Consider the following 27952-nt stretch of genomic DNA (forward strand, 5'->3'; position numbering starts at 1 on the left):
TGGTACTGGCTGGTGACTGTGTGCCCGGGTAGATGTAGGGTGTGTGGTCCTGGCTGGTGATTGTGTGCCCGGGTAGATGTTGGGTGTCTGGTCCTGGCTGGTGACTGTGTGCCCGGGTAGATGTTGGGTGTGTGGTCCTGGCTGGTGACTGTGTGCCCGGGTAGATGTTGGGTGTGTGGTCCTGGCTGGTGACTGTGTGCCCGGGTAGATGTTGGGTGTCTGGCCCTGGCTGGTGACTGTGTGCCCTGGTAGATGTTGGGTGTGTGGTCCTGGCTGGTGACTGTGTGCCCGGGTAGATGTTGGGTGTGTGGTCCTGGCTGGTGACTGTGTGCCCGGGTAGATGTTGGGTGTGTGGTCCTGGCTGATGACTGTGTGCCCGGGTAGATGTTGGGTGTGTGGTCCTGGCTGGTGATTGTGTGCCCGGGTAGATGTTGGGTGTCTGGTCCTGGCTGGTGACTGTGTGCCCGGGTAGATGTTGGGTGTCTGGTCCTGGCTGGTGACTGTGTGCCCGGGTAGATGTTGGGTGTCTGGTCCTGGCTGGTGACTGTGTGCCCGGGTAGATGTTGGGTGTGGTCCTGGCTGGTGACTGTGTGCCCGGGTAGATGTTGGGTGTGTGGTACTGGCTGGTGATTGTGTGCCCTGGTAGATGTTGGGTGTGTGGTCCTGGCTGGTGACTGTGTGCCCGGGTAGATGTTGGGTGTGTGGTCCTGGCTGGTGACTGTGTGCCCGGGTAGATGTTGGGTGTGTGGTCCTGGCTGGTGACTGTGTGCCCGGGTAGGTGTTGGGTGTGTGGTCCTGGCTGGTGACCCTGTGCCCGGGTAGATGTTGGGTGTGTGGTCCTGGCTGGTGACTGTGTGCCCGGGTAGGTGTTGGGTGTGTGGTCCTGGCTGGTGACTGTGTGCCCGGGTAGATGTTGGGTGTCTGGTCCTGGCTGGTGACTGTGTGCCCGGGTAGATGTTGGGTGTGTGGTCCTGGCTGGTGACTGTGTGCCCGGGTAGGTGTTGGGTGTGTGGTCCTGGCTGGTGACCCTGTGCCCGGGTAGATGTTGGGTGTCTGGTCCTGTGAGATGCCTTCATATATATTGCACCAGGGATGTGACCTATGGAAAATTCCAAATGTATACAACAAACACAGAGCCAAACCAAGTGTGAACGCAGCCCAACAACCACCATCGCCTCTGAAACACGCGGGTGTATCCACACTTCCTCCAACTCCAGGAGTGAAAGTTCCCGGCTGTGAACGTCAGCAGAGAAGGAGTTAACGCAGCGTAGCCCTGAGCTGGTATAGGAGAGGACAGATAATGTATGTCAAGGAGACGGGGCAGCCATTGCCAGCGGGCAGGATCACGACCGTCTACCCCTGGGGATTATTTGGGTTTCTCCTGCTATCAGTCTCCTGAGTCAGTCTTAGACAACGATATTCGTGAAGCTCATAACCCCCCCTGGTAATGTCAGGGTCCCACTTTATTCTCCAACCATTGTCTGTGAGGTAATTGGTGAGAAGTATCCAGGGGAGGGGGTGATACAGCATAGATCAATCACCCCCCCCCCAATCCTGGGCATCCCTTCCTATAGTTACAGGAGGGCTTGGTGCTGACGTTGTGACTCTATCTATGGGAGCAAGGTCGCAGTCCGGTCAGTGAGTGACATCATCCCCTCATTAGATGATGTCACTGAGGCTGCCCTTTGCCCCGGCCTGGCACTGACCTGTTCCAGTGATGGGAATGAGGTGGGGTGTTGCTGGTTTAAGATCGCAGCTCTGGAGAAGGAGGCTGGAAAATCCGAGGCATCAAAAGAATGTTCTTTGTAAGTTGCTGGGGAAGATCCAGGCATGTGTGCGGCAGCTGCAGAAAAAGATGAAAAATTCAATATATGAGCAGGCGGCAGGGAGGGGGCAGTGGGCACAGGGGGCAGGGTACCTGCAGAGCACCGGGTATTAGTGTCACCTTAATGTCTTCATGCCTATCTTCATCTCCTGGCAGATAATAGGCGGCTCTGACCTCCTGCTCCTCAATGGGACTCGGCACTAAGAGCATTCCCTACGGATGGAGTGAGAGCCGGGTCACTAGGAGCCGTGACCTCTGACCCCACTCACTGCTGCAGGTCACTGAGGTGACAATGTGTTAAATGTGCAGTAAATGACCTGTGACTCAGGAGGGACATTTAATATCTAATGTCTCCACCCAACATGAAACACTCCCCTCCCCCAACCTCCATCCCGAAACTGCTAATGCACCTGCATCTTCCTCATCCACCTGCAATGCCTGCACCCCAAAATAAATAAGGGGAGAGGTCAATAATGCAAACAGCGGGGAGCCCATGTGCACAAACCCATGGAAGCAAATGAGTGCTAAACGTGCAAACAGCTAGAACAGAGACTAACAGTCATCCACTACACTGACAGCAAGCAGAGATCTAGGGAACTGCTACAAGATCAGATACAAAGGGAGAGAATTACATCACACAGTCTCCTCTCACACTTAGGATGAAATGGCTGATAACAGAGAGTAATAGACGGTATATTTTCTCCCGTTAGATGATTGCTCTGCGCTCGCTGTACCCTGGATACTCCTGTTCTCATCCATAGGGGGCGCTGTGCCCGGTCTCTGGTAATTGGCCCCTCGCTCCTCTCTAATTATCGCCCTGTTGTTGTTGCTCTTGGCTTTCTCTCTCACTTCATCTCCCCATTAATTGCTTCCTACCCCCGGGGTCCCCCCCCTTCCTTCTGCCCCTTTGTGTCTGTGTGAATGGGGCCCACACTTGTCACTTGCTGGAATGTGTCTCTTCTGTGACTCCGGGCGCTGCCACCTCTTATGTTACACCCGGCGGCCGTGTAAGTTTGTGCAATGTATAAGGGTGTGGGGTCTGTGTGCAGCCCCCCCAAGAATCTATCACAGACTGCTTGGGATGACTGACACACAGTAACAAAGCACCAGGACTTGAAGTGCACTTCCAGCTTCTAGAAGTAAATAATGAATGTTTCCAGTCACTGACAGCAAGCATAGACGGGGATAACAGAGGGTGATTATATAGAGATGGGGCTGGCTGTACACACCTGGGCAGAGCTGTGTGGCCGGGGGGAGGGCAGAGTCCTCACACTGCTGTGCTCTCTGCAGTCTCTCCTCCCTCCCTCTTGCTATGTGTACTGTGGGAGGGGGGTGCCAGACTCTCAGACCATGAAGCAAAGTGTCAGACACAGACCCCACCGCTAACCGTCCGGAGCTCATCACCTGGACCAGCAGCAGCAGGTAAGTCACTGGCAGGGGCAGTAGCAGTGTGGCAGGGGAAGGGCAGAGTCCTCACACTGCTGCGCTCTGTGCAGTCTCTCCTCCCTCTCGCTATGTGTACTGTGGGAGGGGGGTGCCAGACTCTCAGACCATGAAGCAAAGTGTCAGACACAGACCCCACCGCTAACCGTCCGGAGCTCATCACCTGGACCAGCAGCAGCAGGTAAGTCACTGGCAGGGGCAGTAGCAGTGTGGCCGGGGGGAGGGCAGAGTCCTCACACTGCTGCGCTCTGTGCAGTCTCTCCTCCCTCTCGCTATGAGTACTGTGGGAGGGGGGTGCCAGACTCTCAGACCATGAAGCAAAGTGTCAGAGACAGACCCCACCGCTAACCGTCCGGAGCTCATCACCTGGACCAGCAGCAGCAGGTAAGTCACTGGCAGGGGCTACAGCTTGTGTGCTGTGATTGTCAGCTCTTGGGCACAGAATGCTGGAGGGGATAGGGAGTCAGTGAGTAGATGTTCTGTATACTTACACCTTACATGTATCGCCTGCTATCTGCTGCTTTATATGTGAGCAGAGAGGAACAATGCAGAATTCAAGGCTGTGTGTCCGGCTCATTCAGGTATATAGTGTGTGTATATCATGTGTATATAGTGTGTGTATATCATGTGTATATAGTGTGTGTGTGTGTGTGTATATCATGTGTATATAGTGTGTGTATATCATGTGTATATAGTGTGTGTATATCATGTGTATATAGTGTGTGTATATCATGTGTATATAGTGTGTGTATAGTGTGTGTATATCATGTGTATATAGTGTGTGTGTATATATATATCATGTGTATATAGTGTGTGTGTGTATATATCGTGTGTATATAGTGTGTGTATATCATGTGTATATAGTGTGTGTATATCATGTGTATATAGTGTGTGTATATCATGTGTATATAGTGTGTGTGTATATATATATCATGTGTATATAGTGTGTGTATAGTGTGTGTATATCATGTGTATATAGTGTGTGTGTATATATATATCATGTGTATATAGTGTGTGTGTGTATATATCGTGTGTATATAGTGTGTGTATATCATGTGTATATAGTGTGTGTATATCATGTGTATATAGTGTGTGTATATCATGTGTATATAGTGTGTATATAGTGTGTGTATATATCATGTGTATATAGTGTGTGTATAGTGTGTGTATATCATGTGTATATAGTGTGTGTGTATATATATATCATGTGTATATAGTGTGTGTGTGTATATATATCGTGTGTATATAGTGTGTATATATCATGTGTATATAGTGTGTGTGTATCATGTGTATATAGTGTGTGTATATCGTGTGTATATAGTGTGTGTATATCATGTGTATATAGTGTGTGTGTGTATATATCATGTGTATATATATCATGTGTATATAGTGTGTGTGTGTATATATCATGTGTATATATATCATGTGTATATAGTGTGTATATATATCATGTGTATATATATCATGTGTATATAGTGTGTATATATATCATGTGTATATAGTGTGTATATATATCATGTGTATATAGTGTGTGTATATCATGTGTATATAGTGTGTGTATATCATGTGTATATAGTGTTTGTGTATATCATGTGTATATCATGTGTATATAGTGTGTGTATATAGTGTGTGTATATCATGTGTATATAGTGTGTGTGTATATATATCATGTGTATATAGTGTGTGTATATCATGTGTATATAGTGTGTGTATATCATGTGTATATAGTGTTTGTGTATATCATGTGTATATGTATATCATGTGTATATCATGTGTATATAGTGTGTGTATATAGTGTGTGTATATCATGTGTATATAGTGTGTGTGTATATATATCATGTGTATATAGTGTGTGTATAGTGTGTGTATATCATGTGTATATAGTGTGTGTGTATATATATATCATGTGTATATAGTGTGTGTGTGTATATATCGTGTGTATATAGTGTGTGTATATCATGTGTATATAGTGTGTGTATATCATGTGTATATAGTGTGTGTATATCATGTGTATATAGTGTGTGTGTGTATATATCATGTGTATATATATCATGTGTATATAGTGTGTGTGTGTATATATCATGTGTATATATATCATGTGTATATAGTGTGTATATATATCATGTGTATATATATCATGTGTATATAGTGTGTATATATATCATGTGTATATAGTGTGTGTATATCATGTGTATATAGTGTGTGTATATCATGTGTATATAGTGTTTGTGTATATCATGTGTATATATCATGTGTATATCGTGTGTATATATCATGTGTATATAGTGTGTATATATCATGTGTATATAGTGTGTGTATATCATGTGTATATAGTGTGTGTGTATATATATCATGTGTATATAGTGTGTGTATATCATGTGTATATAGTGTGTGTATATCATGTGTATATAGTGTGTGTATATCATGTGTATATAGTGTGTGTATATCATGTGTATATAGTGTGTGTATATCATGTGTATATAGTGTGTGTATATCATGTGTATATAGTGTGTGTATATCATGTGTATATAGTGTGTGTATATCATGTGTATATAGTGTGTGTATATCATGTGTATATAGTGTGTGTATATCATGTGTATATCATGTGTATATGTATATCATGTGTATATAGTGTGTATATATCATGTGTATATAGTGTGTGTATATAGTGTGTATATATCATGTGTATATAGTGTGTGTATATAGTGTGTGTATATCATGTGTATATAGTGTGTGCGTATATCATGTGTATATAGTGGGTGTGTATATCATGTGTATATAGTGTGTGCGTATATCATGTATATAGTGTGTATATATCATGTATATAGTGTGTGTATATCATGTATATAGTGTGTATATATCATGTATATAGTGTGTGTATATCATGTATATAGTGTGTGTATATCATGTGTATATAGTGTGTGTGTATATCATGTGTATATAGTGTGTGTATATCATGTATATAGTGTGTGTATATCATGTGTATATAGTGTGTGTGTATATCATGTATATAGTGTGTGTATATCATGTGTATATAGTGTGTGTGTATATCATGTATATAGTGTGTGTATATCATGTATATAGTGTGTGTATATCATGTGTATATAGTGTGTGTATATCATGTGTATATAGTGTGTGTGTATCATGTGTATATAGTGGGTGTGTATATCATGTATATAGTGTGTGTATATCATGTGTATATAGTGTGTGTGTATATCATGTGTATATAGTGTGTGTATATCATGTATATAGTGTGTGTATATCATGTATATATAGTGTGTGTGTATATCATGTGTATATAGTGTGTGTATATCATGTATATAGTGTGTGTATATCATGTATATAGTGTGTGTATATCATGTGTATATAGTGTGTGTGTGTATATCATGTGTATATAGTGTGTGTGTATATCATGTGTATATAGTGTGTGTATATCATGTATATAGTGTGTGTATATCATGTGTATATAGTGTGTGTGTATATCATGTATATAGTGTGTGTATATCATGTGTATATAGTGTGTGTGTATATCATGTATATAGTGTGTGTATATCATGTATATAGTGTGTGTATATCATGTGTATATAGTGTGTGTATATCATGTGTATATAGTGTGTGTATATCATGTGTATATAGTGTGTGTGTATCATGTGTATATAGTGGGTGTGTATATCATGTATATAGTGTGTGTATATCATGTGTATATAGTGTGTGTGTATATCATGTGTATATAGTGTGTGTATATCATGTATATAGTGTGTGTATATCATGTATATATAGTGTGTGTGTATATCATGTGTATATAGTGTGTGTATATCATGTATATAGTGTGTGTATATCATGTATATAGTGTGTGTATATCATGTGTATATAGTGTGTGTATATATCATGTATATAGTGTGTGTATATCATGTGTATATAGTGTGTGTGTATCATGTGTATATAGTGTGTGTGTATCATGTGTATATAGTGGGTGTGTATATCATGTATATAGTGTGTGTATATCATGTGTATATAGTGTGTGTATATCATGTATATAGTGTGTGTATATCATGTGTATATAGTGTGTGTGTATATCATGTATATAGTGTGTGTATATATCATGTGTATATAGTGTGTGTGTATATCATGTATATAGTGTGTGTATATATCATGTGTATATAGTGTGTGTATATCATGTGTATATAGTGTGTATATCATGTGTATATAGTGTATATATCATGTGTATATAGTGTGTGTGTATATCATGTATATAGTGTGTGTATATATCATGTGTATATAGTGTGTGTATATCATGTATATAGTGTGTGTATATATCATGTGTATATAGTGTGTGTATATCATGTATATAGTGTGTGTATATATCATGTGTATATAGTGTGTGTATATCATGTGTATATAGTGTGTGTATATCATGTGTATATAGTGGGTGTGTATATCATGTGTATATAGTGTGTGTATATCATGTGTATATAGTGTGTATATATCATGTGTATATAGTGTGTGTATATCATGTATATAGTGTGTGTGTATATCATGTGTATATAGTGTTTGTATCATGTATATAGTGTGTGTATATCACGTGTATATAGTGTGTGTGTATATCATGTGTAGAGCCGGCTCGTGTTCAGAGCATACATGACACTGTGGTGTGATACAGTACAGGGTGTAGAGCCGGCTCGTGTTCAGAGCATACATGACACTGTGGTGTGATACAGTACAGGGTGTAGAGCCGGCTCGTGTTCAGAACATACATGACACTGTGGTGTGATACAGTACAGGGTGTAGAGCCGGCTCGTGTTCAGAACATACATGACACTGTGGTGTGATACAGTACAGGGTGTAGAGCCGGCTCGTGTTCAGAACATACATGACACTGTGGTGTGATACGGTACAGGGTGTAGAGCCGGCTCGTGTCCAGAACATACATGATGCTGTGGTGTGATACGGTACAGGGTGTAGAGCCGGCTCGTGTTCAGAACATACATGATGCTGTGGTGTGATACGGTACAGGGTGTAGAGCCGGCTCGTGTTCCTTTAAGGACGTGTCAGTCTCGGCTGCCTGCGTGCACTTGTGGGAGTTTGTTTGTCATTGCTGAGCCTTGCTGTGGACGTCATGCGCTGCTGTGTGTATGACCCCGTATCTCTGTGCCTGGGCTGTGACTACCCTGCAGGTGCCCCGCATGTTCACATTAGGATCAGGCGCAGCCGTGCCCCCATGTTTTAGTCTGGTCCATGGCGACTCCTCTCCTTCCTCCTATAGGACGATATCACTGGGGATTCTCGTAGCTTCTGTTACATAGTGACGGTCCCTGCGCCCCCGGGTGAGGAGATAATATATTACCTGGATCATCAGGCTCCGTCTATGATGCTGCTGTCTGACCTCTGACCTCCCAGGTGTGACGACCTGCAGGGGCCACTTCCAGGCATAGGTGCAGGTTCCACAATCTCTGGAATTTTCCTAACTGTCCGGGAACAGAGAGAAGAATTCTTGGGAAAAGTTAATCTTGCAGTAATGCAGAATTAGCGGCTAATACAGTCCTCCTGATGGGAGGTCGCGGAGTCACCGATGTGACCACCATGTCGCACTCATAAAGACCCCGTTGTTGTGGGTGACGTCAGCCGGACATGGTAACAATCGCTCATTATACATGATAAAACAATAGCGGGTGCCACGGGGAGTTCTGGAGTAATCCAGGTATCTCAGCCCCCTGCCGGATGGCTCTTCGGTTCTGCTTTATATCGAAGGGTTAAATAATGGCTGGACTCCCGCCAGGCGCCCATTAAACTGCACCAGGACATCAAAAGGCGACGTTCTCTTTGAAAACTAATATTGAGATTTCTTCAAAAGAAGAAAAAGTCTCTCCATCTGCCCCTATTATCTGGAGTGCGCTAATGTTACTGGATCCCAAATGTAGAAGGCGCATCCCCCTCCCCCCACGGCTCCGGGTCACCTACAGCCTCCCCATCTACATACACGTGTGATACATCTAGTCTCCGGATGCAGCCTGCAGTGTAAAGAATGGAGGGTCCACTCCTGCTCATCATGGATACAAAGATTTCCTTGGAAGTTGTATGGGATTATTTGACAGCTCCTCCCCTGCGTGGAGGTCATGTGCTATGGACTAGGGGGGAGAGTGGATTTAGGACGTGTTAGGGCGCAGCGACAAAGCGGTCAGCGCCGGATAACAATTTGTGGCCAGAAAGCGACACATTCTGAGGATTGTCTGGAACCGCAACAGAGTTTCGATCCGTGAAAATGTTGCAAAATGTGCTGATGTACCTTACTGGATATCCATTATTCTCCAATACTCGGCTACAATCACCACGTTGTTTTCTTGCAGAGCGCCCCTTTAAGATGAGAGTCTTGTGCAGTCACCATGTTGTTTTCTTGCACAGCGCCCCTTTAAGATGAGAGTCTTGTGCAGTCATCATGTTTTCTTGCAGACCGCCCCTTTAAGATGAGTGTTGTGCAGTTATGTTGTTTTCTTGCAGAGCGCCCCTTTAAGATGAGAGTCTTGTGCAGTCACCATGTTGTTTTCTTGCACAGCGCCCCTTTAAGATGAGAGTCTTGTGCAGTCACCATGTTGTTTTCTTGCAGAGCGCCCCTTTAAGATGAGAGTCTTGTGCAGTTATGTTGTTTTCTTGCAGAGCGCCCCTTTAAGATGAGTCTTGTGCAGTCACCATGTTGTTTTCTTGCAGAGCGCCCCTTTAAGATGAGAGTCTTGTGCAGTCATCATGTTTTCTTGCAGACCGCCCCTTTAAGATGAGTGTTGTGCAGTTATGTTGTTTTCTTGCAGAGCGCCCCTTTAAGATGAGAGTCTTGTGCAGTCATCATGTTATTTTCTTGCAGAGCGCCCCTTTAAGATGAGTCTTGTGCAGTCACCATGTTGTTTTCTTGCAGAGCGCCCCTTTAAGATGCGAGTCTTGTGCAGTCATCATGTTGTTTTCTTGCAGAGCGCCCCTTTAAGATGCGAGTCTTGTGCAGTCACCATGTTGTTTTCTTGCAGAGCGCCCCTTTAAGATGCGAGTCTTGTGCAGTCACCATGTTGTTTTCTTGCAGAGCGCCCCTTTAAGATGTGAGTCTTGTGCAGTCACCATGTTGTTTTCTTGCAGAGCGCCCCTTTAAGATGCGAGTCTCATGCAGTCATCATGTTGTTTTCTTGCAGAGCGCCCCTTTAAGATGCGAGTCTTGTGCAGTCACCATGTTGTTTTCTTGCAGAGCGCCCCTTTAAGATGCGAGTCTCATGCAGTCACCATGTTGTTTTCTTGCAGAGCGCCCCTTTAAGATGCGAGTCTCATGCAGTCATCATGTTGTTTTCTTGCAGAGCGCCCCTTTAAGATGTGAGTCTTGTGCAGTCACCATGTTGTTTTCTTGCAGAGCGCCCCTTTAAGATGCGAGTCTCATGCAGTCACCATGTTGTTTTCTTGCAGAGCGCCCCTTTAAGATGCGAGTCTTGTGCAGTCACCATGTTGTTTTCTTGCAGAGCGCCCCTTTAAGATGCGAGTCTTGTGCAGTCACCATGTTGTTTTCTTGCAGAGCGCCCCTTTAAGATGCGAGTCTCATGCAGTCATCATGTTGTTTTCTTGCAGAGCGCCCCTTTAAGATGCGAGTCTTGTGCCGTCACCTGCTGACCTGCGTCCTGCTGTGCTGGGGTGTCCAGGGTAACAGCACGGTCACCCCACGTCTGAAGTTGTCCTATCAAGGTGAGTAAGTATCCCCATCCTTGTGCCCTGATCACTAGGCACTAGGGAGACTCTGCCATTCAGGGCTGTGGGAAAGCTGAGTTATTCTCCACGTGACAGGAGGAGGCTGTATTGTTATATTTTTACGACTCGCACCCCTCGCCCCGCGTCTGTTTGCTCTTCGGATGAATCGCCGGGGGGGGGGGGGGGGCGGGGCGGGGCGCCCGTCATTCATCTTATTAAGTGCCGATGCCGAAATGGGGGGGACGGGGATAAAGCAGCAGCATGAATGACTCTCGACTCCTCGGCCCAAACACACTTGACCCTTGACCTTTAAGTGACACTTACCAAAAATAAAAAAAAAGGCTGAATGATAATTGACTGAGACTTTAACGAGCACTAAACAAGGGATGACTGTAGTCACATCCAGAGCTGCAAACACAATACTCCACTCACATCCAGTGCTGTGATAGGAGGACAAGATCTGATGTAACCGCAGCTCTAGAAGTGATAGACGGACAAGATCTGATGTAACCGCAGCTCTAGAAGTGATAGGAGGACAAGATCTGATGTAACCGCAGCTCTAGAAGTGATAGGAGGACAAGATCTGATGTAACCGCAGCTCTAGAAGTGATAGGAGGATAATATCAGATGTAGCCGCAGCTCTAGAAGTGATAGGAGGACAAGATCTGATGTAACCGCAGCTCTAGAAGTGATAGGAGGACAAGATCTGATGTAACTGCAGCTCCAGAAGTGATAGGAGGATAATATCAGATGTAGCCGCAGCTCTAGAAGTGATAGGAGGACAAGATCTGATGTAACCGCAGCTCTAGAAGTGATAGGAGGACAAGATCTGATGTAACCGCAGCTCTAGAAGTGATAGGAGGATAAGATCTGATGTAACCGCAGCTCTAGAAGTGATAGGAGGACAAGATCTGATGTAACTGCAGCTCCAGAAGTGACAGGAGGACAAGATCTGATGTAACCGCAGCTCTAGAAGTGATAGGAGGATAAGATCTGATGTAACCGCAGCTCTAGAAGTGATAGGAGGACAAGATCTGATGTAACTGCAGCTCTAGAAGTGATAGGAGGACAAGATCTGATGTAACCGCAGCTCTAGAAGTGATAGGAGGACAAGATCTGATGTAACCGCAGCTCTAGAAGTGATAGGAGGATAAAATGTAAAATAACCGCAGCTCTAGAAGCGATAGGAGGACAAGATCTGATGTAACCGCAGCTCTAGAAGTGATAGGAGGACAAGATCTGATGTAACCGCAGCTCTAGAAGTGACAGGAGGACAAGATCTGATGTAACCGCAGCTCTAGAAGTGATAGGAGGACAAGATCTGATGTAACCGCAGCTCTAGAAGTGATAGGAGGACAAGATCTGATGTAACCGCAGCTCTAGAAGTGATAGGAGGACAAGATCTGATGTAACTGCAGCTCCAGAAGTGATAGGAGGACAAGATCTGATGTAACCGCAGCTCTAGAAGTGATAGACGGACAAGATCTGATGTAACCGCAGCTCTAGAAGTGATAGGAGGACAAGATCTGATGTAACCGCAGCTCTAGAAGTGATAGGAGGACAAGATCTGATGTAACCGCAGCTCTAGAAGTGATAGGAGGATAATATCAGATGTAGCCGCAGCTCTAGAAGTGATAGGAGGACAAGATCTGATGTAACTGCAGCTCCAGAAGTGATAGGAGGATAATATCAGATGTAGCCGCAGCTCTAGAAGTGATAGGAGGACAAGATCTGATGTAACCGCAGCTCTAGAAGTGATAGGAGGACAAGATCTGATGTAACCGCAGCTCTAGAAGTGATAGGAGGATAATATCAGATGTAGCCGCAGCTCTAGAAGTGATAGGAGGACAAGATCTGATGTAACTGCAGCTCCAGAAGTGATAGGAGGATAATATCAGATGTAGCCGCAGCTCTAGAAGTGATAGGAGGACAAGATCTGATGTAACCGCAGCTCTAGAAGTGATAGGAGGACAAGATCTGATGTAACCGCAGCTCTAGAAGTGATAGGAGGACAAGATCTGATGTAACTGCAGCTCTAGAAGTGATAGGAGGATAAGATCTGATGTAACCGCAGCTCTAGAAGTGATAGGAGGACAAGATCTGATGTAACTGCAGCTCTAGAAGTGATAGGAGGACAAGATCTGATGTAACCGCAGCTCTAGAAGTGATAGGAGGACAAGATCTGATGTAACCGCAGCTCTAGAAGTGATAGGAGGATAAAATGTAAAATAACCGCAGCTCTAGAAGCGATAGGAGGACAAGATCTGATGTAACCGCAGCTCTAGAAGTGATAGGAGGACAAGATCTGATGTAACCGCAGCTCTAGAAGTGACAGGAGGACAAGATCTGATGTAACCGCAGCTCTAGAAGTGATAGGAGGACAAGATCTGATGTAACCGCAGCTCTAGAAGTGATAGGAGGACAAGATCTGATGTAACCGCAGCTCTAGAAGTGATAGGAGGACAAGATCTGATGTAACTGCAGCTCCAGAAGTGATAGGAGGACAAGATCTGATGTAACCGCAGCTCTAGAAGTGATAGACGGACAAGATCTGATGTAACCGCAGCTCTAGAAGTGATAGGAGGACAAGATCTGATGTAACCGCAGCTCTAGAAGTGATAGGAGGACAAGATCTGATGTAACCGCAGCTCTAGAAGTGATAGGAGGATAATATCAGATGTAGCCGCAGCTCTAGAAGTGATAGGAGGACAAGATCTGATGTAACTGCAGCTCCAGAAGTGATAGGAGGATAATATCAGATGTAGCCGCAGCTCTAGAAGTGATAGGAGGACAAGATCTGATGTAACCGCAGCTCTAGAAGTGATAGGAGGACAAGATCTGATGTAACCGCAGCTCTAGAAGTGATAGGAGGATAATATCAGATGTAACCGCAGCTCTAGAAGTGATAGGAGGACAAGATCTGATGTAACTGCAGCTCCAGAAGTGATAGGAGGATAATATCACATGTAACCGCAGCTCTAGAAGTGATAGGAGGACAAGATCTGATGTAACCGCAGCTCTAGGAAGTGATAGGAGGACAAGATCTGATGTAACTGCAGCTCCAGAAGTGATAGGAGGACAAGATCTGATGTTACCGCAGCTCTAGAAGTGATAGGAGGATAATATCTGATGTAACCGCAGCTCTAGAAGTGATAGGAGGACAAGATCTGATGTAACCGCAGCTCTAGAAGTGATAGGAGGACAAGATCTGATGTAACCGCAGCTCTAGAAGTGATAGGAGGACAAGATCTGATGTAACCGCAGCTCTAGAAGTGATAGGAGGACAAGATCTGATGTAACCGCAGCTCTAGAAGTGATAGGAGGACAAGATCTGATGTAACCGCAGCTCTAGAAGTGATAGGAGGACAAGATCTGATGTAACCGCAGCTCTAGAAGTGATAGGAGGACAAGATCTGATGTAACCGCAGCTCTAGAAGTGATAGGAGGACAAGACCTGATATAAGCGCAGCTCTAGAAGTGATAGGACAAGATCTGATGTAACTGCAGCTCTAGAAGTGATAGGATAAGATCTGAAGTAACCGCAGCTCTAGAAGTGATAGGAGGACAAGATCTGATGTAACCGCAGCTCTAGAAGTGATAGGAGGACAAGATCTGATGTAACTGCAGCTCCAGAAGTGATAGGAGGATAATATCACATGTAACCGCAGCTCTAGAAGTGATAGGAGGACAAGATCTGATGTAACCGCAGCTCTAGGAAGTGATAGGAGGACAAGATCTGATGTAACTGCAGCTCCAGAAGTGATAGGAGGACAAGATCTGATGTTACCGCAGCTCTAGAAGTGATAGGAGGATAATATCTGATGTAACCGCAGCTCTAGAAGTGATAGGAGGACAAGATCTGATGTAACCGCAGCTCTAGAAGTGATAGGAGGACAAGATCTGATGTAACTGCAGCTCCAGAAGTGATAGGAGGATAATATCAGATGTAACCGCAGCTCTAGAAGTGATAGGAGGACAAGATCTGATGTAACCGCAGCTCTAGAAGTGATAGGAGGACAAGATCTGATGTAACCGCAGCTCTAGAAGTGATAGGAGGACAAGATCTGATGTAACCGCAGCTCTAGAAGTGATAGGAGGACAAGATCTGATGTAACCGCAGCTCTAGAAGTGATAGGAGGACAAGATCTGATGTAACCGCAGCTCTAGAAGTGATAGGAGGACAAGATCTGATGTAACCGCAGCTCTAGAAGTGATAGGACAAGATCTGATGTAACCGCAGCTCTAGAAGTGATAGGAGGACAAGATCTGATGTAACCGCAGCTCTAGAAGTGATAGGAGGACAAGATCTGATGTAACCGCAGCTCTAGAAGTGATAGGAGGACAAGATCTGATGTAACTGCAGCTCTAGAAGTGATAGGAGGATAAGATCTGAAGTAACCGCAGCTCTAGAAGTGATAGGAGGACAAGATCTGATGTAACCGCAGCTCTAGAAGTGATAGGAGGACAAGATCTGATGTAACTGCAGCTCCAGAAGTGATAGGAGGATAATATCAGATGTAACCGCAGCTCTAGAAGTGATAGGAGGACAAGATCTGATGTAACCGCAGCTCTAGAAGTGATAGGAGGACAAGATCTGATGTAACCGCAGCTCTAGAAGTGATAGGAGGACAAGATCTGATGTAACTGCAGCTCCAGAAGTGATAGGAGGATAATATCAGATGTAACCGCAGCTCTAGAAGTGATAGGAGGACAAGATCTGATGTAACCGCAGCTCTAGAAGTGATAGGAGGACAAGATCTGATGTAACCGCAGCTCTAGAAGTGATAGGAGGACAAGATCTGATGTAACCGCAGCTCTAGAAGTGATAGGAGGACAAGATCTGATGTAACCGCAGCTCTAGAAGTGATAGGAGGACAAGATCTCATATAAGCGCAGCTCTAGAAGTGATAGGAGGACAAGACCTGATGTAAGCGCAGCTCTAGAACATCTGATGTAACCTGTCCATGTGAGGTCCAGTTATGGTGTATGACCCTGGTCTCTCTCCCTAGATCTGTCTCTCCATGGGCTGCGCACATACACCATCAATCGCTCGTGCTGTTTCGATGCTCTGCTGCTGGATGAGGAGCGCAGCCGCCTGTTTGTGGGTGGGAAGAATTACCTGCTGTCACTGAGTCTGGATAACATCACACAGAATGCCCTCGTGGTAAGAGATCACTGATCCCGGGCACGGTCTGCCAGGGTAGATGCCACCTATAGCATGGACCACGCTGTGCATATAGCCTCCATCTCTATTGGTGACATCCGTCCTGATCGGGTGATACGTCTCCCCCACATCATCTTATATTTTTCCGCCCCCAGCTTCCGTGGCATGCTCCCGTGGAATGGCGAGAAGAGTGCAACTGGGCTGGAAAGGACATCAATGTGAGTATCTGAGAAGCGGAGCTACCCCCTGTGCCTTGGCACGCCATGTGGCTCTCTGGCAGTTACAATACTACAACTCCCATCATTCCCTGACAGCTGGAGAGCCTGAGGTCGGAGAACATGTCAGGGTTTGACCACTCGCCTCACATTTACAGCCTAAGGCTATATTCACACTGCCGTTGCCCGCCCATACCGTACCGGGCAACGGCAGTGCACGGGGAGAGGAGGAGGAGGTGAGTGCACGGTGCCGTACTACGGAGAAACATAGGACATGTCCTATCTTTTTCCGGGGTACGGAGCGGTACGATGCCGCACCGTACCGCTCCCGTAGGGCGCCGTGCGCCCATTGCCGTCTGTGGGGGACGTATATCGGCCGCATATACGTCCCCCATACGGTAGTGTGAATGTAGCCTAAAACCCGTTGTGATCAGGAGTTTCTGGTAATGAGCGATGTCCTGGTAACACGAGGGGGGTTATACTGCTTCTCTGCTGATGAAGAGTAGCAGAAGGTGGGAGCGCGGTCCTGCCCACCCCGTACACAACTGTTGGGTGCTCCGGGCCAGTAAATAAAGGTGCAGTATAGTCTGGGCCTGAACTGGTTAATATCCATAAAACTAAAGAGCTACCCTAGAGGGGGACAAGGATGTGGGGTTGTGTGAGGTGACCCTTATCACAGTCTCACACCCCGTCTTCCCAGCATGCACCGCGGCCGCCACCTGTTTACTTTCTGAGCCTTCAGTCGGTTTCCTGGGGGTAAAGTGCACAGGATGCGATGAGATGAAGGCACAGGAGGTGGAGGGATCTGTCCCGTCAGTCCCATTATATTGGTAGCAATGGTCCATGAGCCGTCCCTGTGCCTGGCTGCAGCGCCCCCTGCTGCCCAGTATTAGGGCAAGGCTTGCGGCCTCTGCAGGAGATTTGTATGGTAATCTGTAGAGTATGGGGAGAGGGGGGGGGGTTAGTAAATTCCATGGTGAAGGTGCGCCTCCCCCCTCCTCCTCTTAATCAGCAGGTCCTTTCCTCGGTGTGGTATGCCAGTTATCTGGATGATGGAGGCCGGGGCTGTGGGGGAGGGAGGCTGGCCCTGGATATGACACCAGCTGCTGCTCCGCGCTTGTAAATTGTCATTTTGTACAAGTTGTGACATTGCGCCTCGTAACATTGTTTCTTTCCTCTTGCAGCTGGAATGTATGAATTATGTGAAGGTCCTGCAGCTATACAACCGCACTCACCTGTTCACCTGCGGCACGGGGGCCTATCACCCAGTGTGCGGCCTCCTGCACGTGGGACAGAGATCTGATGTAAGTGGCCGTCTGTGGACATGTGGCTGACATTAGAGCACGTTGTGCAGTTAGGACATGAGAATAAACCCTAAGGATGGCTCCAGCCGTGATACGTGTGTCTGTTCCCTGCAGGACGCAGTGTTTAAGCTGGACACCACAAGACTGGAGGACGGGAAGGGGCGCTGCCCGTATGACCCCAAGCACACGGCGGCTGCCATACTTGTCGGTAAGAAGAGACGATTCCGATTTGTCTCCCATCTGTAATATCCTAGGACATCCCACACATGACGTCCGCACATAACGCTGATTACTCGGCATAGACGCAACTCCTCCAGCTGGAGGTCTGCACATTGTATAATGACTCCCCTACATACATACACATCAGAATGTCTCCCGCACAACCTCACACATTCCCTCCTATACAGCTAGAGGAATACTATATACCAGTGATGGCGAACCTTTTAGCGGCCAAGTGCCCAAACTGAACCCCAAACCCCCCTTATTTATCACGAGGTGCCAACTAAAAATTAGAGCAGTAACTTATTGCTTCCTGTTCAACAACTTTCAATCATATTGGCCTCCTGAGGACAGCAACACAGTAGAAAGATGGAAAATTTACACCTGTAGGTCCTCCAAAGATAATTCGGCCCTGTCTATTCATTCTCCCTCTTCCTACAGTCCCAAGTAGCGAAGCAAGTATCAAAATATGACTGAAAAACGCATCTTTTAAGTTGCTTGGAACTGCAGGAAGATTCTTTGAGTCCTGTCTGGTGCTGGGGCGATGTCCCGGGTGCCCACAAAAAGGGCTCTGAGTGCCGCCTCTGGCACCCGTGCCATAGGTTCGCCATCACTGCTATATACTCTGTGCCAGGAGATAAAGTATGTGACCCCTGGTTTTTCATATCAGACCATAATAAAAGGAATTAAGTCTTAAGTCACAATGTAAGGAGTCAGGATGGATGTAGACAGAAGAGGCTGGAGGGCACGTGTCATACGTGTTCAGTCTCTTCTCATTGTCCAGGCCTGAACATGTAACACACATTGAGGCCTGTAGATGAGGGTCAATGAGCATCGCCCAGTCTCTGATCTTGGGGTTACTTGGCTCGGACCCCCAGTCCTGGGGTTTGTCCACTATCCTGGATGTAGATGAAGGTCAATGAGCATTGCCCAGTCTCTGATCTTGGGGTTACTAGGCTCGGACCCCCGGTCCTGGGGTTTGTCCACTATCCTGGATGTAGATGAGGGTCAGTGAGCATTGCCCAGTCTCTGATCTTGGGGTTACTAGGCTCGGACCCCCGGTCCTGGGGTTTGTCCACTATCCTGGATGTAGATGAGGGTCAATGAGCATCGCCCAGTCTCTGATCTTGGGGTTACTTGGCTCGGACCCCCGGTCCTGGGGTTTGTCCACTATCCTGGATGTAGATGAAGGTCAATGAGCATTGCCCAGTCTCTGATCTTGGGGTTACTTGGCTCGGACCCCCGGTCCTGGGGTTTGTCCACTATCCTGGATGTAGATGAGGGTCAGTGAGCATTGCCCAGTCTCTGATCTTGGGGTTACTAGGCTCGGACCCCCGGTCCTGGGGTTTGTCCACTATCCTGGATGTAGATGAAGGTCAATGAGCATTGCCCAGTCTCTGATCTTGGGGTTACTAGGCTCGGACCCCCGGTCCTGGGGTTTGTCCACTATCCTGGATGTAGATGAAGGTCAATGAGCATTGCCCAGTCTCTGATCTTGGGGTTACTAGGCTCGGACCCCCGGTCCTGGGGTTTGTCCACTATCCTGGATGTAGATGAGGGTCAATGAGCATTGCCCAGTCTCTGATCTTGGGGTTACTAGGCTCGGACCCCCGGTCCTGGGGTTTGTCCACTATCCTGGATGTAGATGAGGGTCAATGAGCATTGCCCAGTCTCTGATCTTGGGGTTACTAGGCTCGGACCCCCGGTCCTGGGGTTTGTCCACTATCCTGGATGTAGATGAAGGTCAATGAGCATTGCCCAGTCTCTGATCTTGGGGTTACTAGGCTCGGACCCCCGGTCCTGGGGTTTGTCCACTATCCTGGATGTAGATGAGGGTCAATGAGCATCGCCCAGTCTCTGATCTTGGGGTTACTAGGCTCGGACCCCCGGTCCTGGGGTTTGTCCACTATCCTGGATGTAGATGAAGGTCAATGAGCATTGCCCAGTCTCTGATCTTGGGGTTACTAGGCTCGGACCCCCGGTCCTGGGGTTTGTCCACTATCCTGGATGTAGATGAGGGTCAGTGAGCATTGCCCAGTCTCTGATCTTGGGGTTACTAGGCTCGGACCCCCGGTCCTGGGGTTTGTCCACTATCCTGGATGTAGATGAGGGTCAGTGAGCATTGCCCAGTCTCTGATCTTGGGGTTACTAGGCTCGGACCCCCGGTCCTGGGGTTTGTCCACTATCCTGGATGTAGATGAGGGTCAATGAGCATTGCCCAGTCTCTGATCTTGGGGTTACTAGGCTCGGACCCCCGGTCCTGGGGTTTGTCCACTATCCTGGATGTAGATGAGGGTCAATGAGCATTGCCCAGTCTCTGATCTTGGGGTTACTAGGCTCGGACCCCCGGTCCTGGGGTTTGTCCACTATCCTGGATGTAGATGAAGGTCAATGAGCATTGCCCAGTCTCTGATCTTGGGGTTACTAGGCTCGGACCCCCGGTCCTGGGGTTTGTCCACTATCCTGGATGTAGATGAGGGTCAATGAGCATTGCCCAGTCTCTGATCTTGGGGTTACTAGGCTCGGACCCCCGGTCCTGGGGTTTGTCCACTATCCTGGATGTAGATGAGGGTCAATGAGCATTGCCCAGTCTCTGATCTTGGGGTTACTAGGCTCGGACCCCCGGTCCTGGGGTTTGTCCACTATCCTGGATGTAGATGAGGGTCAGTGAGCATTGCCCAGTCTCTGATCTTGGGGTCACTTGGCTCGGACCCCCGGTCCTGGGGTTTGTCCACTATCCTGGATGTAGATGAAGGTCAATGAGCATTGCCCAGTCTCTGATCTTGGGGTTACTAGGCTCGGACCCCCGGTCCTGGGGTTTGTCCACTATCCTGGATGTAGATGAGGGTCAATGAGCATTGCCCAGTCTCTGATCTTGGGGTTACTAGGCTCGGACCCCCGGTCCTGGGGTTTGTCCACTATCCTGGATGTAGATGAGGGTCAGTGAGCATCGTCCAGTCTCTGATCTTGGGGTTACTAGGCTCGGACCCCCGGTCCTGGGGTTTGTCCACTATCCTGGATGTAGATGAGGGTCAGTGAGCATTGCCCAGTCTCTGATCTTGGGGTTACTTGGCTCGGACCCCGGTCCTGGGGTTTGTCCACTATCCTGGATGTAGATGAGGGTCAATGAGCATCGTCCAGTCTCTGATCTTGGGGTTACTAGGCTCGGACCCCCGGTCCTGGGGTTTGTCCACTATCCTGGATGTAGATGAGGGTCAGTGAGCATCGCCCAGTCTCTGATCTTGGGGTTACTAGGCTCGGACCCCCGGTCCTGGGGTTTGTCCACTATCCTGGATGTAGATGAGGGTCAGTGAGCATCGTCCAGTCTCTGATCTTGGGGTTACTAGGCTCGGACCCCCGGTCCTGGGGTTTGTCCACTATCCTGGATGTAGATGAGGGTCAGTGAGCATCGTCCAGTCTCTGATCTTGGGGTTACTAGGCTCGGACCCCCGGTCCTGGGGTTTGTCCACTATCCTGGATGTAGATGAGGGTCAGTGAGCATCGTCCAGTCTCTGATCTTGGGGTTACTAGGCTCGGACCCCCGGTCCTGGGGTTTGTCCACTGTCCTGGATGTAGATGAGGGTCAATGAGCATCGTCCAGTCTCTGATCTTGGGGTTACTAGGCTCGGACCCCCGGTCCTGGGGTTTGTCCACTATCCTGGATGTAGATGAGGGTCAGTGAGCATTGCCCAGTCTCTGATCTTGGGGTTACTAGGCTCGGACCCCCGGTCCTGGGGTTTGTCCACTATCCTGGATGTAGATGAAGGTCAATGAGCATTGCCCAGTCTCTGATCTTGGGGTTACTTGGCTCGGACCCCCGGTCCTGGGGTTTGTCCACTATCCTGGATGTAGATGAGGGTCAGTGAGCATTGCCCAGTCTCTGATCTTGGGGTTACTTGGCTCGGACCCCCGGTCCTGGGGTTTGTCCACTATCCTGGATGTAGATGAGGGTCAATGAGCATTGTCTAGTCTCTGATCTTGGGGTTACTAGGCTCGGACCCCCGGTCCTGGGGTTTGTCCACTATCCTGGATGTAGATGAGGGTCAGTGAGCATCGTCCAGTCTCTGATCTTGGGGTTACTTGGCTCGGACCCCCGGTCCTGGGGTTTGTCCACTGTCCTGGATGTAGATGAGGGTCAGTGAGCATCGTCCAGTCTCTGATCTTGGGGTTACTAGGCTCGGACCCCCGGTCCTGGGGTTTGTCCACTATCCTGGATGTAGATGAGGGTCAATGAGCATTGCCCAGTCTCTGATCTTGGGGTTACTTGGCTCGGACCCCCGGTCCTGGGGTTTGTCCACTATCCTGGATGTAGATGAGGGTCAATGAGCATCGTCCAGTCTCTGATCTTGGGGTTACTAGGCTCGGACCCCCGGTCCTGGGGTTTGTCCACCGTCCTGGATGTTCTCCTGCGGTCAGATGGATGGTGGAGACAATGGCTTCTCTCAGATCCCTGCTGATATTGTGGTCACACTCCTGATGCTCAAGGCCAGAACTTTTACTGTTACACAAGCGGTCACACTGGCTGATAATAACTGGAACGTAAAGGAAACGTGTCAGCAGGAATTCACACATCAGGTTAGTGGCAGCTGCTGCAGGCGCCACTATACACCACACACATATATTTGATTAAGATTTCTGCTGGTTCGTTTGTGACAAATAACATTCAGGTAAAGGGCCCATCTGTATTCACCTGCTGGAGCCCAGGACATGTGGGATTCTCTATTGATACCTTGCCCAGGGTAGATGGGTTTACCTTTACCTGAATGTTATTTGTCACAAACTAACCAGTAGAAGTGAAATACATGTGTGTATAATGGGACCCACTAACCTGACATGTGAAATCCTGCTGACAGGTTCCCCTTACCTTCCTCGTTTTACGTTATTACCTCATTGTTGTGTTTTATTCTTAGAGGGTTTTCTTCTGTAACCAGTGAATCTAGAGAGGGTAGACTTTCCTTTTGTAATGTTCTAGATTCTGAGCTCCGCCCCCCCCCCCCCCCCCGTGCGGTTTCTCCTATATACCTATGATAAGGTTACTGTACATTGCATTCCTGAGTATCACATTTAACCCTTTCTCTCCGGTTCTCCTCACAGGAGATGAGCTGTATTCTGGGGTTGCCACTGATCTGATGGGGCGAGACTTCACCATCTTCAGGAGCCTGGGCCGGAGACCCCCCTTGCGCACGGAGCAGCACGACTCCCGCTGGCTGAATGGTCAGTGTGCACAGATCTTATCTCCGCTGGGAGGGTAACGTGGCCCCGGGTTACATGTACTGGAATGTGGCTGAGCTCACACTCACTATTGGAGAGGCCCTCACCTGGCTGAGTGCTACATGGGGGAGGGGGCTGATCATGCACCGCGCAGGTATGATAGGATTCCTGTACAATTCTCCTACTAAATCTCCTCGCTTGCCTTCTTTTTTTTTTTAGAGCCAAAGTTTGTTAAAGTTTTCTGGATTCCAGAGAGCGAAAACCCAGATGATGATAAAATCTACTTCTTCTTTCGTGAGACGCCGGTGGAGGGCTTGGGAGGGGTTAAACAGTCCTATGCCCGAATAGGGCAGATCTGCCGGGTAAATACCTTGTAGCTAATCTGTAACCACAGGGAAGGCCACGGCTCTCCTCTGCCTTCTCTCCTCCGTGTCCTCTGGAGCTTATCAGGTCCCCCTGTGTCTTACAGAACGATATGGGCGGCCAGCGGACCCTAGTGAACAAATGGACCACCTTCCTGAAGGCGCGGCTGGTGTGCAGTGTGCCCGGGAGAGACGCAGGGGGCGACACTTACTTTGACGAGCTCAGTAAGTAATTGTTGGCTGCTGCTATGTAACACGCGGCTGCGAGGACATGGCTGATGGCTTTTATGGCTCCACAGTTAAACATTAATTGTATTATTGCAGCTTTTATGTAGCGCATATAAGAACCCTGACCAGTTACAGCCCAGACAATGAGACTACGCCCTTTGAGTCAACCGATTATGACAGGATGCTGGGAGTTGTAGTTCAGTAATAACAATAAAGGACAAAGTCTCCTCTAAGATGAAGTCACATAATGAGTGGGTGGAGACCTACAGTACAGATACAGCCACACAGTGGTCAATATGGGAAAGGAACAAAAATGGGCGAAAAGTGGAAAAAACTATTAAGTTTTCTTAAAATGTTAGAGTTCACTTCTATATTTCGGCCATATGATTCAGTAATGTGCGCATTTACCTCTTTTAGAAGACGTATTCCTGCTGCAAACCCGGGACAGGAGAAACCCACTGATATATGCTCTGTTCTCTACCTCCAGGTAAGATGACAGCTGGTGGAATAGTAGATACATTACTGATTATGTATTACACTCCAGAGCTGCACTCACTATTCTGCTAGTCAAGCTTCATACGTTAGGTATCGGGTACTGAACCATCATTTCCTCCTCAGCTCTGTGTTTCGTGGTTCTGCAATCTGTGTCTACACCATGAATGATGTCCGCAGAGCTTTTCTGGGACCCTTTGCCCACAAGGAAGGACCAAACTACCAGTGGGTGTCATACCAGGGGAGAGTGCCTTATCCTCGGCCAGGGATGGTAAGTTATTAGGAGACTGTAGGATCCTACGATTGAGGTTTTACAGCTGTCACAATAACTAATATCCTCCGTTTCCAGTGCCCCAGTAAAACCTTTGGAAGTTTTGAATCCACCAAAAACTTTCCAGACGATGTGCTACAGTTTGCACGGAATCACCCGCTTATGTTTAACCCTGTAACTCCTGGCACTGGGAAGCCAATCTTCTTGCACAGTCATGCTGACTTCACTTCAACCCAGCTGGGGGTGGACAGGGTGGCGGCTGCCGATGGAGAGTATGACGTCATGTTCATTGGTACAGGTGAGAGATCAGATTGATCCGTATGTCTTCGTGTCCGGGACATCCACGGACCCGTCTGATGAGGCTTTCTCTCCCCCCCATAGATGTTGGCACAGTACTGAAAGTGATCTCTGTACCCAAACAGAGCTGGAACGAGAGGGAAGAGCTGGTGCTGGAGGAACTTCAGGTCTTTAAGGTAGAGTTAAATTACCTACATGGGTGAGAGCGGCTGCAGCGGGTCCCTCCATCTCTCTATACATAATGCTATAGCTGTGGCCGTTTAGCATTAGATGCTATATAAAGCAGAGTGACATCATAAGTTGCAGATCTAGGGTGTCATGCGTTGTTGGGGTGCTCTGAGGTCTCTTATTTTGCTTATCTTCCTCTCTTTGAGCAGAATGCATCCCCTGTCACCAGTATGCAGATCTCCTCTAAGCGGGTAAGTAGAAGAATCCACGCTGTGTTTGCAGAGCTCCTGCTCAATATTTGTCAATCCAGTCCTGACGTTCAGTTTATTTTTTCCCCAGCAACAACTGTATGTGGGGTCTGCAAGCGGCATCTCCCAGGTGCCTCTGCATCGCTGTGGTATCTACGGGAAGGCTTGTGCCGAGTGCTGCCTGGCCAGGGACCCGTACTGTGCCTGGGATGGAGCCAGCTGTACCCGCTACCTGCCCAACACCAAGAGGTAAGACACAGCCGCTCTGCACCCTCCATAATTCCTTTATAAGTCCCTTCCCAGCTCTAACCAATGACCCCACATCCTCACATGTGCTCATTATGTCTCATGCAGGAGGTCACGGCGTCAGGATGTTAGAAATGGAGACCCCAATACACTGTGTTCTGGAGGTGAGTGGTCTCAGGACCAGAGGTGTGTCAGACCACCCATACTGTAGACATGACAACGTGGACAGGCCACAGCCATGACATGGATTAATGAGACACAATTCTATGTCCTGGAAGATGTTTAGGCCATCTACATACCCACCTTCTGTACTAGGTGCATGGAGGAGGAGCAGGACCCGGTCCAGGGTTCTGTGGGTCGCCCACACTCTTCCTGCAGCAAAATTACAAACGTATCTACTTGTGCAGAAACTAATCAAATGCCTTCTGCTCCGTCTTATGAACATCTTTTTCTTGCAATTCCTCCACACAGAGCAGCACAGGCTCAGCGTACAGAAGAAGCGCTTGTATGGGGTAGAGGGGAGCACAGTCTTCCTCGAGTGTCTTCCTAAATCACTACGAGCTCAGGTTACATGGATCCATCAAAAGGCGCCAGAAACACCAAGGAAAGAGGTAAGTTACCCAAGCCACTAGGAAGTACATACACAGCAGTGTACTACCGTGTAGGTCCTGGGTGTTATTATGGTCAGCACAGACTATTTGCTTTGTGCAGATTTCGGGTCCGTCTAGATGCATTACATGTTACGTTAATTACAAGGCATTTTTTTTCTTCCTTTCAGGTGCAGTTTGATGAGCGAGTAATAAAGACAGACCGCGGCGTCCTCCTACGCAGTGTAATGCGACGGGACGCTGGCATTTACCTATGTCACTCCTCGGAGCACGGATTTACACAGCTCCTGCTTCAGCTGAACCTAGAGGTGGTTGCACCTTCTCGGGCTGAGGAAGCGCTGGCAGCTCAGCACCAGCCACAGATGAGATGGTACCACGAGTTTATGCGGCTTGTTCAGCAACCAGGATCCAAGGGAGAACAAATGTGTGAAGAGCTATGGGCTCGTAAGGGCCGGACATCTCACCCTCCGGGGCCACAGGGTGCTGCCCAGCTACCACCATCAAAGGGTCCAGGAAGGCCACTGCCGCCTCTTAGTATCAAAGCGAAAGCACAGAAATGGAAACACTTGGAGGAAAAGATAAAAGTACGGAGTCGGCGGACACACGAACATCAAAGGGCTGAACGCGGACCCAGGAGTGCCCCGAGTTAGATGGCTGAAGCTCTTGGACAAATGAATCATTAAACTGTACAAGGGTGGTAGAGGCAACTTGTGGAAGGGACAATGGTGCTGTGGAATCACAGTCGTGGAGAGTCGTGTAACCCTGTACCAAAGTGTCACACCAGTAACTCCAAGTTGATGTGAGAATGTGCAGTATAAGCTCAGCCCATGGTTCCCCCTCCAGGTTCCCCTACTTAAGAGCACTCCAATCACCCTAGGGCAACACGCCGACATGTCACGCAGCCGGCAGACGAAGGGCAATGCCCTGAGCTGGTCAGTATTATCGGAATACAGAGCTGGCGTTATAGGACCTTAACAATATGGAGGCTATAAAGGATGAGCAGAGATACGAGGCCTGTAGAAAACATCGGTGAATGGAGTCCGGCCACCTCCTCGATGAGTAATGGACTGTTACATATATTTCTGCGTGACAGCCGCCCCTACACAATGATGACAGAAGTCTGCTGATAATTCTTTTCTATTGTAAAATATTATTTATCGTCGCCTGGCGCTGTTTGTTTGCCGTCACGCCCGCTGCCAATGACAAGATACAGAATCTACTCCACGGTCTAATGCATTTCATTTACAGAGATTATGAAGACCCCCCCAGTCCCGTCCCATAGACGCGCCAATTACAGACAGATTATTATTTGTGTTAGTGTAAATATATCTTTATAATATGCATTAACCCTTTCTGCTGCTACAGGTCTACAAGGCCGGCTTAGGCTGGTCATTGGTGCGATTGGAGAAGTACTGGAAAAGATGGACTATTAAGTTAACACATTAAAAGCAATTATTTAGAGGCTGCATGGATTATTCTGGGGCGGGGGCGACTTCTGTGGATGATGGAAAAGTTGGGGCCTAAACTTTGCCCTAAAACCCCTGGTCCCTAAAGGCTATTTCATGGTTTCCTAAGCAAATTCAGCCAGCCAGGGTAGCATGGACAGGAACGTGACACGTGAAGGCAGCCATCTCAGGAGAAGCTAAAATAGGAGCAGTGCATGACATTCACACATGTGATCTAAGCACAATACTTACAGGGTGGTCCCCCACCCAAAACTCTAGACAACCCCTCTCAATATGCTCATCTCAACCCACTAACAAGAGATTTAGATAACTGGGATTCACATAGTGAGAGGGACTACAAGTCACAGCATGCACAGCCAGTTTGTGTGGGGGTCAGTTATTCACTTACCTGAGTTAAAGACATCACTTACCCTTAGTAGAGATTGAAAGTGTGTGGCCAACCATTGCAAGGTGGCAGGTACCAGGGTCGCCTACA

The 27952-nt window shown here is 47.6% G+C and overlaps 1 protein-coding gene across 1 annotated transcript; it reads left to right on the plus strand.

The window, feature by feature from the left end:
* The first annotated feature begins 10590 nt into the window (after positions 1-10590).
* On the plus strand, positions 10591-27472 carry SEMA3B (semaphorin 3B). The gene is made up of 17 exons (XM_072129118.1): positions 10591-10975; positions 15988-16142; positions 16298-16360; positions 17542-17661; positions 17776-17869; positions 22975-23094; positions 23311-23453; positions 23561-23678; positions 24099-24168; positions 24300-24444; positions 24523-24742; positions 24826-24917; positions 25119-25160; positions 25249-25406; positions 25512-25567; positions 25875-26014; positions 26182-27472. Exons 1-17 carry the CDS (start codon positions 10834-10836, stop codon positions 26659-26661), a joined length of 2358 nt encoding a protein of 785 aa, XP_071985219.1. The 5' UTR covers positions 10591-10833; the 3' UTR covers positions 26662-27472.
* Positions 27473-27952: the final 480 nt, after the last annotated feature.

The sequence above is a fragment of the Engystomops pustulosus genome, chromosome 10 (genome assembly GCF_040894005.1).
Source record: "Engystomops pustulosus chromosome 10, aEngPut4.maternal, whole genome shotgun sequence".
NCBI classification, from domain to species: Eukaryota; Metazoa; Chordata; class Amphibia; order Anura; family Leptodactylidae; genus Engystomops; species Engystomops pustulosus.

What these genes read in the sequence shown, in the direction of transcription:
- SEMA3B (XM_072129118.1), top strand. Translation starts at nt 10,834, where the DNA reads ATGCAGTCATCATGTTGTTTTCTTGCAGAGCGCCCCTTTAAGATGCGA. An exon ending in TCTGAAGTTGTCCTATCAAG is followed by an intron (nt 10,976 to 15,987) that starts GTGAGTAAGTAT and finishes CTCTCTCCCTAG; the next exon opens with ATCTGTCTCTCCATGGGCTG. An exon ending in CAGAAACACCAAGGAAAGAG is followed by an intron (nt 26,015 to 26,181) that starts GTAAGTTACCCA and finishes TCTTCCTTTCAG; the next exon opens with GTGCAGTTTGATGAGCGAGT.